This window comes from Pieris rapae, chromosome 8 (genome assembly GCF_905147795.1).
Source record: "Pieris rapae chromosome 8, ilPieRapa1.1, whole genome shotgun sequence".
In the NCBI taxonomy this organism is placed as follows: Eukaryota; Metazoa; Arthropoda; class Insecta; order Lepidoptera; family Pieridae; genus Pieris; species Pieris rapae.
The window spans coordinates 3,486,795-3,499,784 of record NC_059516.1 but is presented as its reverse complement, the minus strand read 5'-3'; the positions used below and the strand labels follow the sequence as shown (position 1 = coordinate 3,499,784).

Sequence of the window (12,990 nt, the reverse complement as noted above, 5' to 3'; positions counted from 1 at the left end):
ATCAATTTTACCAATAGCTATACATAAATATTGTACACAAAATCGCGTCCAAGCACGCGATGATTTTCACTTAAAAATTACTTATAAAACATCAAATTGATTTTCTTTAAATGTAGACATAGACCACATTTATTACTAATAAAACACACACACCCAAAAAAAATGGGAGATAACTATTTTTTTTAAGAACAAGGTATGTTTTAAGTATGTAATGCATGTGTGCTGGGGTTCTGATTGGCCCTGGCTCAGCGTTATGCTGAGGAGCAGAGTGTTCCACAGCGCTGGTGATTTGCCAGAGACCAATGCAGCTAGTTAGCCTTATCGCCAAAAGGATAAGAATGTAATAATACTAATACTTAGTAGAACAAATTATAAAAATAATAATATTAGTAAAAGTTAGCAGGGTACTGGGTAAGTAATAAAGTTTTCTGTAAAATTGTATAGTAAATAAAATATGATATAGATTTCGATGTTGCTTAACACTTATGTAAATACAAAGTATCCTTTGAGAAGACCAAGCCTAATTCAGAATAGAAACCCATACGTTTTGCTATAAGAAGTCACCACCAAGTCTCGAACATTAAGCGAATAACTAAATGTGGATTATACATGATTCCTTTAATGGGCGCTCAAAGATAGCTCGAGACATTGCTTTTAAAATACTTCACACCAGAACATTCCAAACATCTTAATTGTTTAAAAAGCACATATAGAAACACTTAACAAAGTATTTCTGTTAGTATTGTTGCTTCTATATGTCGAAGAAACTATGAATGTTCTTGATAACTAGTCTTCTAAATGAGCGCCCAGACTTGCGGGATATAAAACATAAAAATAACACAAATATTAGTTATTTTGAATTCCCTATATAGTAATACCCTTCGTAGCATTCTCCGTTTTCCTCTCGCAATGTGAAGCCAGAGCAAGTAACCAAATACATGATGTATCTAGTCAGAATATAAATGTATTAGCTATGGGGGAGCATGCCCTCTCATAAAATTGCTGTGCCTAACCAAAGTCCTTATTGTAATAAATTATAACATGTCACGTGTAAAATAATAACATAAAGAATGCAACAAAGATTTGAGTTTGAGTTTTTCTTAGCTTAAAAGCAGAATTTAAATAATTTTTAGTATGACATTTTTCTGAACCGGAATTTCTTCAAAGACTAGGATAGACAAGAGAAATAGGTAATGAAATCGTTGTGGTACCTTGAGCGCAGTGATGCTCTTGGGCGGTCGTTGCTTCCGATCGCAGCATCTCGTGAGCAAGTAAATGAGCAGCACTGTAAGTGTGAGGATGAGCCACGCGCCGGGAATCGAACCCAAGATTCCAAGGCTCTGAAATGTAAATAACTTTTATAAGATTTTTAGTATTTATAAGGTACGACTATGTATTTTTTACAATTTCCTAATACTAAAACCAAAACATGGCGATTCAAAAGAGTGGAGGAGAGCATCTTGCTAGTGCTAGCTCTTCTCGGTTGCTCTCGCTCTTTTATCTGGTAAACGACTGAAGCCGCTTAATGCTATTATAGTTATTCAGGCTGTTGTCCAGTTGGCCATGTTAAAGGGAAGATCATCAGAGTAAGTGTTAAGGAAAGAATACGTACAAAAGTATACTATACTCGTTCATTCTGAAAACAAAGAAAGGTAGGCCACCGAAGAGGTATTGGCTTTAGATCGCATTTAAAAAGCAGAGTTTATAGAGTAAATATAATTACCTCTAGGTGGATAGGAAAGTTTTGCGCAATCTGACAGTCGTGAAACGCAAAAATACTGTTTATCTTACCAATAAGTAATAAATAGCCTATTTGGAACTTATCCGGACATTGTGAAACAGACCCTAAACATAATTACCTCTTTATATATATATAGTAAGGGGAGTATGGCGAAAGATATCGTTGGCCCTTTTTAAATTGTATATATTTGTAATATAAGCAAGCTTAAAGATTAAACCTTGTAGCATTGACTTAAGGTCTCATTAAGAAAGCCGTTTATAATATTAAACATAATTACCTCTAGGTAGATAGGGGAGTTTGGCGCAAAGGTATCGTTGACCCGATGCAACGTGACGTTGATGTGAGGCAGCGAGTGCAACAGCCGCGACAGCCGCGGCGGGACGTACTCCTCGGATACGCCCACGCCACCCATCGCGGTTTATCTCTGAACCACTATCATATTGCGTTACTAACACATAATCTCAAAAATAGACGGAAAATAATACAATAAATAATAGGCAAGAAAAATATGTTTTGTCGTTAAAGCTAGATGTTAACTACGGAGTCACCAAGAGATCACATTGAAAGAGATTACTTTTACACACAACGGACCAAATGAAAAAGAACGTCTATGGTCATTTTATTTTATTTTTATTTTAATACATATTCCTACAGCTAATCACTAAACAATATCCAAACATTACACACAAAAGCCAAAACGGAATCCACATATAACAGCAACATAAAGCACAGTTAATTTGGAGTTTTCACACTTTACTTCAGGACGACAATACAACGAAATATTTATATGATTTTGAATTTCCGCTTTCATCTGTCCCGAATAGTGAATTAGACTCTGTGCGTTGATCGCTCACTAATATAGTTCCGTTGTACAATCCGGAGACTAGATGATATACATACTGTCAATTAATCATTTTTTCCAATTTATAACGAAATATACAGCTATTTCATTTGACAAACCTTTCCTATATAAGGAACTGCCTATAAGATGACAAAAGTGCAAAGATAGCAATGGAACATACTTTGATTAATTAAATATATTTTACTTAAAAAAAGTTACTTTTTGTTCCATATACAAAACCTCAATCTCATATACATGTATAATATGTAATGTAATATTAATATTTAAAATACCTAAAATATTATTCGCGCTTGTTTTACTTACCACAAAGATAAAACCCTCTTTGACTTATGAAGCCATTTTCGCCGGAACAGCTGGCACCATAACCCTATCGGGAGCACATCTGCAACAATACAACGTTATTAATAGCTCATTAAAAGCAAATTAAATAAAACTCTTCACTTTTATTGTCTGGATGTAGCGCATCTATTTCTAAAAACCTACACTTCTGTAATAATAATCCCCATTTAAGCTTTACTGTGTAGCTTTCGTGCCATGAAATGAATACTACATACATATATTGAAAGAACTACATGGAAAAGGATTTTTTTTTTCAACGCAACGTCACGCAATTTTTGGAGATTCTTGACATAGCATTTAAAAGAAGATCAGCAAATCCCACATTGAATAGGAATGAATTTTAAGGAATACAAATATATAGGTAATATAAGAGCTATCTCACTTGATTGTCATATGTAGATAGATGTCTTTAGAAAGTTATTATCAATAAAAAATATAATTGTAGTTAATTCTAATATACCTAATAACTAACCTTAAAATTTAAGAATTAAAATACATTATTAAAAGGAGTCCCTTTAGGCAAGGTTCCAAAGATACTGGCAGTTCCCCCTTTAAAAAACTAACCTCATTCTTTGTCCGAGGTAGCTGCCAGCTCTTCAGCTATCTTAACCTTGTATTTCAACTCAATTCACAAGCCATATGTGTATTCAAATTAATCCTGAGGTACTTACAGCACCTGGTACTTCGTAATCTGATCACACAGCACGCAGCTCTGCGCGTGTCTTGAATTATTTTGTACAGGTTTAATTACTTTATTTTGCTAATAATAGTTAATAGGAAGGTACATTTTACGGTTGTTGTTTGTTTTAATGTACTGTATTAAGGTGAAAATACTTTAAACAAGATATGGTTTAGTTAAATTACTTAAAGCAATACTTATTTATATATTACTTTCAGTTTCCGTACGGAATTCACATATAAAAACTTGTAAAGACTTGTTTAGGAAATCCGAAATCTAAAAACAACCTATGCGCATCTCATGGTTTTTTGGTTAAAGATTAAATAACGACCTTTATTTAATTTTTACCCGTAACCATGGCAACGTAACCAATCACAGTCAAACAGAACACTATTCACACCCTTTATCAATTTCAACCCGTTAAAATAATTTAAAAGTCTTCACACTTCCAATACTAAAAAGCTTTTAAATCGTTTCACACATACTAAATCAAGTCATGCATACATTCATGAGCACCTCACGGATCATAGAATCTAGACCATCGGAAGATCTAACAAGGACCGGTGGAACCTGTTATCTATTCAAAGACATGTAAAAGTAGCTTTTGCCTCGATTAGGAAGTGTAGGCCAGCCCTGAAATGTATTTAATAAATGCACTGGTGATTCACGAAGAGCTAAATTTTCAAGCTCAAACAGATTGGAGATTTTAAGACACGGACTCTTCCTAGGCGGTTGAGGAAAAAGGATTGTATCATAGCAAAACCAATCCTCAACTACCTCACCGGGCGGCCCACTATCAATTAAAAAAAAAAAGATTGAGATACCTTTTATAATATCGATGAGTCTAATGAATCGATGTACTTTTTCTCTTGCCGTTGTTGTTTGCCTATAATTGTTTGTCACATTAAATCAAGTATTTTATATTTCTTTATTATCTATGTATATGTTGCCAAGTGTTGGCAATCTTTATCAAATGAATACGGGCCTAAGACCTATGGTTATGCTTAATATCACGTGTCTTAAATCCAATACGATTTTGATAAACGAGACATGATAGTTAGACAGTCATGACGTATTTTCCATAGAGCAAATAATTGCACATAGAACGCAAGCCGCAGAGAAAAAATCATCTTAATTATATTACTTGAAAGGTAGGTTTTATATTTACAATTGAAGAAAGTAATGAGAATAATAATATGTTTAAAAGATTTGCTCATGTAATCTATGACGAACTTTAATCGTATTTCCCGGAAGGACCGTTCATGATGAATCATAATCACCCATTATCTAGATCAAAGCTCGCCAAACAAAACGAGTCTGTTTAAATAACCTCTCAATTTTATATTCGATAGTCGGTTGATCGATTATCGGATCAAATGGGTATTAAAATGTTATGGGTCGACCTGATTCTTTTGATACATAATTGATCGTTCAGGGTATACTTCTTACAACATACAATATAATAACTACAATGAGGAGATAAAAATTGTATACATTATAATTATAATTTGGTAATCTTAATATATATATTTCTTGTGTGCGTGTGTATGTGACTGAACTCCTCCTAAACGACTGGACCGATTTAGACGAAATTTTTTGTGTGTGTTCAAGGGGATCTGGGAATGGTTTAGATTCACAATTTTGTCCGCTGGACAATGTTTTTTTAATTAATTTTCAATTTATTAGTTGTTGTTGATTTTGGAATGTTTTACATTGGATCCGACAGACGGCGCTACCATCGCAGTGTCAAATTTTAAATAATATTCGAATTTTAATTTTAGTCTGTCCCGAAATTTAAAAAAAGTTTTGTTATCATTATGTTATATCGTGTGTGACCATGTGCTGGATCGTTAGATATTGTCATAACATTTGAATAATAATTTTCATCAAAATGGCTTATTAAAAATTGACTTTTGAAATTAAAGACGTGTAGATAGGACAACGTCTGTCGGATCCGCTAGTTGTTATATAAAACACATTTGTTGTACGGGGGTCAATATTTTATATTTTTTGTTTCTACATGTTATATGATAAATAGGTAGAGACTGAATAATATATCACTTTAGGCACATTTACCCTATATTTAGCATGTAATATAAACAGCATTAGGGGCTTTTATTTTAATGTTTTTATGCATTACAGAAAAGAAAACATTTATTAAAGATTACCACATTATATATAGCAATAAATCAATGGCATATGTTACAAACTATCTCAAACATATGCGTTACAAGAAAAAACCAGAAATTTTTGTTAAGCAGAAAAAAATATTTTTTATTTACAATTTGTATTTTTTAATAGAAATTCATCAATATCTATAAAGCCATTGAAAACCCCGAAGCCATAATAAAATTTCCGCTATAAGCAGTTCAAACAACACAGCCGAACTCAATTTCCTGTTGAATCTCCAAATGAAATGCTTTTGATTGAAAAAATGACTTTGAATAAACAAAAAAACTTCATTAGCGTTGTTTAACTAATGCATAATTTAACTAGTGGCCCTTTTCGGATCGCACCTGCTTTAGTAACTCGTTATTAAGGCAGCGCAACACAAAAGCTGTTTAAAGGATAGGCCTTGAACTGTGAAAACACAAAAAAATTTGGCATAGATTCACCTTTAAATTATACACAAACCTTAAACACATGGTCTTTAACATCGGTTAGTACTATAAAAAATACCCACCTTGTTATATGGCTATGAAATTTTAAGAGTACCCTCAATTTCTCCAAAATAAAAAAGTTATTTTGTATGTAATATTCATTACATTGTAAAGATAATAATATTTTGTATTCAATGCGATAATTTTGTTTTTTGACAGCTCGAAAGTATCGAAACAATTAGTATAGTTTATTGTTCCACAACTGTTTTTGCGACACCATTATGTGGAACCTACCACAGAAGTATTTCCGAAACAGTTCGACTTAGGGCGAAGAAAATATCGTACTAGTACTTAAAAGGCCGGCGACGCATTCCGGCATTCAGAGCGTCATTTGAGCTCGTTTATAAAAAAAACCCCTGTTCTATAAAAAATAAAATATATTCAAACATGTCTGTCCTCATTTAGTTCTAAATACGCATCTTCAGTTTTTTATACATTTCTTAATTATTACTGTAGTTTTTATATTTTATAAGACTTTGACTGCACTGAGCATTAGAAAGCGTTAACGATTTCGACATGGGACTATGGGACATTAATTTCGAATAAACTGATAACTGTTCCGGAACGTTGGCTAGCGGGTGTCTTGCCAAACATTCAGGCAAAGGTTTGTTATCCTTTTTCATGCGACATTAGATAACTGACGACGATGATTTAATAATTGACGAATAAGATAATTGAAAAAAAGCCCATAGATACTACGAGACGTCAACGACATAGTATTTTAATATAACACAAAGGCACCTCAGTATATATTGAATAGATTGTACGCCGTAACAGTTTTGTAAGCATCGCCTATTGTTAACTATTTGGTGTTGGGTCTGACACAATTCGTTTGTACTTCAACATAAACACTATTCAATTGAATCTATTCGGAATAAACATAACGGAAAATCGTTGTCGGTTATGATCTATGTAAACAAGGAAAATGTATAGGTAATTGTATAAATCATACAAATTATAGAAAATCTTTGATAAGACTAATGTTGACAAATAAGACATTGAAATGAAATGCTGCCAACTGAAGTATTTTCGAACCAATTCGACTTAGGGTCCTTCAAGAAAAGAGCGTACCAATTCTTAAAAGGCCGGCAACGCACTCGCGAGCCCTCTGGCATTGAGGGTGTCCATGGGCGGCGGTATCACTTAACATCAGGTGAGCCTCCTGCCCGTTTGCCCCCTGTTCTATAAAAAAAAAAAAAGAAATCATTGACTTGGCTTAGGCGCCGTCCAAGTATTACGTAGGCATTATGGGGAGGGGGAGGGGGAGAGTCTTTGGATTTGGTATTTGGTGATAGTAATTCTGAGAGCTTTGCTTACTATTGCTGATAAGAGGAAGGGGGGGATAAAATGCAGTAAATCTGCTCACGTCATACTTGAACGGTCCCTAACCCCTAGGTGGGACAGAGGGTGTCCACACTGAGTCTTCATCGAGTTTGGTAGTCAGCCTCGTATTTCAAATTGCTCTAAGTCTTTCCGGCTCTATTTGCCTCATCGGCAACTGTACGACCCCAGGTTTCTCCCCGGGTTGTTCCACTCAAGCGCCTGCTTGGGGACGGCATTGGAATTCCTTTGGAGTGTATGGCCTATCCATTTCATATATTCAAATTTCTTCAAGTAATTCAGAAACTTCTTGTATAGGGCGACTAAGCCGGTATATCCTGCACATAATAATAATAATAATAATAATTTATTTATTTTTCTCCCTTAAACATTAAACAATAATAATTCTTAACACATAATACAACAATCCGGTGACATTATTTTTCCCACTTCAGCTCTCTGTAGAGAAAGATTTTACCTTTGCTGATGGTTTAAGATTTAAACATATCATTAACATTTAACAGAAGTTTCAGGTTCCCACGAACAATTGCAAGACAATCCTATGCCTTGGGAGGATGCGGCCAATCAAACGGGTTGGCACACTTGGCTAATAGAATAATCTGCATACTAGACGCCCCATTACACACGAATATCCTCCCCCTATCTGTGACTCAGCCTTGAACCGGTTATTGCACTACAAGCCTGAACTATTCACGGGAATGAGAATTGCCCAAATGTCTAGAAATAAATTAGCTGCTTAGAGTTATTGCTTACAGCAATATTTTATATATTTTGTTTCTACACATCATTTTTAGGTCTAGGCCTCAGATCTGTTTAGTGATCATTTGTCAATCTAATAGGCAAGTAGGTGATCCTGTGCATGACAGACTACTGCGCCTTTTTGGGTCTATGGGAAGCCGGTTTCCTTTCCGCTTTGAGCGAATGTTAAATGCGCATTCAGAAAAAAAGTCCAATGGTGCCCAGCCGGGAATGGAACCTACGCCTATAGGGATTAAAGTAGCAAGCTGTGGCCACTATGATAATCGAATACCGCAACTCTTTATGGTTATTGCCACAGATTGCATGAGCTTCTGTTCTGTTTCTGATAATTTTTATTCTGGTGGTGATTAGCCTTCCTCGTAGCTCGTTAGAAGCGTATACTGTAAGATTCCTTATGTACGCTTTCACCGAACGAGCCAATACCTGATGATATATAAAGAAGAATGCATTGGTACACAGCCGTGATTTGAACGCACTCACAGTTTAGAGTCTTATTAGGGCAAAACTGCGCTTAGTGTCAAGGTAACATTAAAATTAGCAATTTAGGTGTGCAAGATCTAAGTTCGAAAATAAGATTAATGAAAGAACAATTTGAGACCGATTCAGAAATACAGCATAAATAAAGCCCTATAAACTATAGATCTTGGTATAATCGGTAGTCGGATGATCGATTTTAACCGTTTCTGGTAATTACTTAATCCGCGCAAACAATTATTAGTAAAAACAAAAATTTGAATTGTAACATTTATCTTCACCATAATTGTAGAAAATGCATTATATATGGCGCACAATAAATACTCTGAAACAACAACATATTTAAAAAATCCGAAGACACGTACATTTACAAATGGCCAAAGGAAAGTCGGTATAATTAAAACAGGGCTATATTTTACGAGACCCTCAACTCGGTTTTCCCCGAGATGACGCATGCGTAGGGCGTATTGTAAAATTGTGTCAAACAGCGGAATTTATGAGAACATACCCAGCGTTCATTTTTGTTAAACAAGCACCCTTCGGCGGCGTTAAGCTCTTTAACATGTGGAGATTACAGATTAAAACACTGGCTAACTAATTATGAACCTACTTGTTTTTATACTGGTCATTTTAATATGTAATGAGTATGTGTGACAAATACTGTGGCTTTTACGTAGCACAGATTAAAAAGTTTTCAATTAACCAGAGCATTTACTTTTTCATATTGCCTACCTTACACATCCAGTAAAAAAAAATACATAAACCACTGTTTTTTTGTACCATTTTAAGTCTGGACCTCAGATTTCTGTATCTGTTTCATGATCATTTCTCAATTTAAGATAAGGCAAGTAGGTGATCAGCCTGCTGTGCCTGACACATGTCGACTTTTTGCATCTAAAGCAAGACGGTTTCCTCACTATGTTTTCCTTCACCGTTCGAGCGAAAATTATATACGCACACAGACTAAAATTCCATTGGTGCAAGTCCGGGGTCGAACCTACGACCTCATGGATGAGAGTCGGACGCTGAAGCGAGGCCAACACCGCTTTGAACATTCAATGCGTTTATCAAAAAATCATTTGTAAACATCATCTACGACAGTTATTAATTTGTAAGAAAATTAGGTATTGCGAGTTACATCCATGAATTCTCTTTTGAATATTTGTAAGCTCTTATCCCAATATTTATTCAGTTAAAAGCTTTATAAATAATTCATCAGCCATCGAGATTTGCTCATTCTTATTGGCGACGTTCAGTCTGCGATACACTATTAGCTCTGAATGAGCGAGAAAATAACTAGTCTTACTAGAAAAGTAATTAAAGTCGCTAATAAATTCTTTAATACAATATCGTGTCACTTATATATCGTACTCATATTTTATTGATGTAATCTTACAAAAGAGACATGAGCTTCTCGTTCCTACTTGGCACATCGCCATTCAAGTTATCAGATAAGTTTCGCAACTCTACGAAATCACGGATTTTTATAATCGTGAATATCTAAATTACACGACATTTGACTTTTATATGAGCGTATTTTAATCGTTTTCACTGTTATATATTCTTCTGTGGCAGTAAAAAACGTTAGGTATAAGATCCTTGATCCAAATACATTTTATGTATGAAAACCTAAAAGTATAAAACCAACGGTTCAATCTCAAAACGTGGTGCTCGAAGAGTATAAATATTAACAGTTAATTATGAAGCCGTCCAGCTGAAGTAATCGAATCGATACTGCATCGTACTACATCCATTATCTACAGTACAGTGTAGTACCAGTGAATGGACCACGTGGGGCGCGGCCGTTCGATAGTACGGAGGCTGCGCGCTGAGCTCCAGCCCAGAACCGACCCTGGTTTAGGGCTCCCACATGTTATATTATTGAAACATTTCCGGGTTCTTATAATTTATTAAATTTTTGTTTCCATTATATCGACCTACATATAAACGTATTTATTTACAAATATACAATTCTCAATAAAACTATTACTTTAGATATACTATTAATCGCTATTGTTACAAAATTATAGCAGTTTTCGTTGAGCATCATAATTGTTAATTATCCAACATCCAAATGAGTAACATCCCTACGAACGACCAATGACATTTGACCTCTCAGTGCTCTCATATCTAATGAAACGTTTGAGTGCTACTTAAATGCCAGAGCTCAAGTTAAGTGGATAAGCGCAGATACAAATTACGATACTACAGTTCTCGTACGAGTGCTTAAAAATTAATAAATGCATTTGGGCCAGCGACATACCGACCTTATTTGATTTAACTAAAATGCATACTATGTATACATCATACGTATTATTATTTTAAATAACATGACTAAACTGAAAGATAAAACGAAAATTAGGTTCAACTGGGTTATAGTTGGAATTGCTATAGCGTGAAAATTTTTATTAAGTATTAAATCATAGTATTTCAGTATACCACGTCAGACAAAGCACGAAATACTGTTAACATATACATATATAAATGAATTGCTGTAGGTTTGTATCTCTAAAATTCGATAATGGCTACACCGATTTGGCTAATTAATCTTGATATATTTGTGCAAGTTCAAGGAAGGTTTGGGTATAATATATAAAATATATATCCAATAAAAAAACATCTTATTAATATAATGTTTTGTTGTCAAATATATTTAAATATATTGCTTTGTAAATGTAAGGATGGGAGGTTTTCATTAACTTTTAATGTATGTTTTTAATATTTACAATTAGATGTTGTTTTTTTTTTATTTAAGACCTGTGTACAGTACGTCTGGCGGGTCTGCTAGTTTTAATGATAATATTTACATAGCCTCTTGTGGCTACCCGCAAAACTTAATATACAATTTCCACAAAAACGAGAAAGACAAACAAAATTGTGTTGCTAACATCTTATAATACACAAATCGCATTGAGCAAAACGGCTGTAAAATACCATTATGATGTGCAATATTTACAGAGAGCAAATCTTTAATACTGAGTTTAACCATAGATTTTAAATAACATTAAGACGGTGTATTACAGTTGAAATAACATAAATACTACAATTTTAGTGTAATCAGAGGCGATGCCAAAAAGCGCAAAGCTCGAGACGAATAAAGCTCGTTGTTTATTACTTAGTCGATACACTGAAACACGTTCCACAACTTCTCGCGACACTGTACGACTTACGCGAATAGTCTGATATTTACAATGAAGTCTCTTTATATAAGATTAATTATAAATATCGCATATTAAAATTGAGACAAGCCTTTGCTTGGTCGAGCTCCTTGCTTCCACCTGCACGTGTCAAATAAAAAAAAACACATAGGTAATCAAAATCTAATATTTGAATTACGAATGTTAAAGTGATGTATTTAAAGAAGTTGCCTTGGCCGAACAAGAACCTATTTGGTCGCCTTGCTTCGCCCTGTATGTGTTTTATCTAGTCTTTGACTGTAATATTTGAATGGCGAACGTCAAAATGTTAAAATGTATGCTGGTAATGTAATGATTGCTTATTGAACGACTATCTTAGCAAAGCTTATAAAGCATAGACGTAATAAATCAAAATAAGTGAATATATAATAATGCCAAGTACCACAATCACACTCACTTTCTATACTAAACAAATTAACAAACAACCGAGCTAATTCAAAATATCTACGACCTTCAACTCACTGGACTCGAAGCCAAACTAACAATTGTGTTGCTAACATCTGTTGTTAACATATGGGGACACATTTGCACATTCTCAGAGGAGAGTTAACTTTAAAATTAACCTTCGCAGTATTCGAGTTTATATCGAAATAATATTTATATTAATACTTTAAACAATAGTATGTTAATGATATTGTTACGAATCCCCTAGCTCGTAACAATATTATCACTTGTAATTTTTACTAATACGTGAAAGTGAGTATTATGATGAAGTCTAATATCTGACAGTACTTTAAAACCTTCAAAAAACAAAAGAAGGTGATTTTTATTATGTTTAAGCTTTATAGCATTTCTCTTACTTAAATTAAACATGCCTGTAGGATCTATTGGGTGGGTGTCTAGTATTACATGGATAGAAACCGCTTGTTAACGATAAGCCTATTAAATTATTCCAATGTTATACGGATTTCTTAGGTTTTCTATATTAAATAATAATT

At 34.1% G+C, this 12,990-nt stretch overlaps 1 protein-coding gene across 3 annotated transcripts in view; it reads right to left on the bottom strand.

The window, feature by feature from the left end:
- Positions 1–12,990, bottom strand: part of LOC111001530 (protein tweety) — a 54,275-nt gene that overhangs the window by 10,137 nt on the left and 31,148 nt on the right. For all 3 annotated transcript variants that reach the window (XM_045629138.1, XM_045629140.1, XM_045629139.1), the window contains 3 exons: positions 2,907–2,985; positions 2,019–2,173; positions 1,212–1,340 (listed from right to left, as the gene is read on the bottom strand). In XM_045629138.1, coding sequence (XP_045485094.1) covers positions 1,212–1,340; positions 2,019–2,153 — 264 coding nt within the window. In that variant the 5' untranslated portion in view covers positions 2,154–2,173; positions 2,907–2,985. The remainder of the gene's footprint in view (positions 1–1,211; positions 1,341–2,018; positions 2,174–2,906; positions 2,986–12,990) is intronic.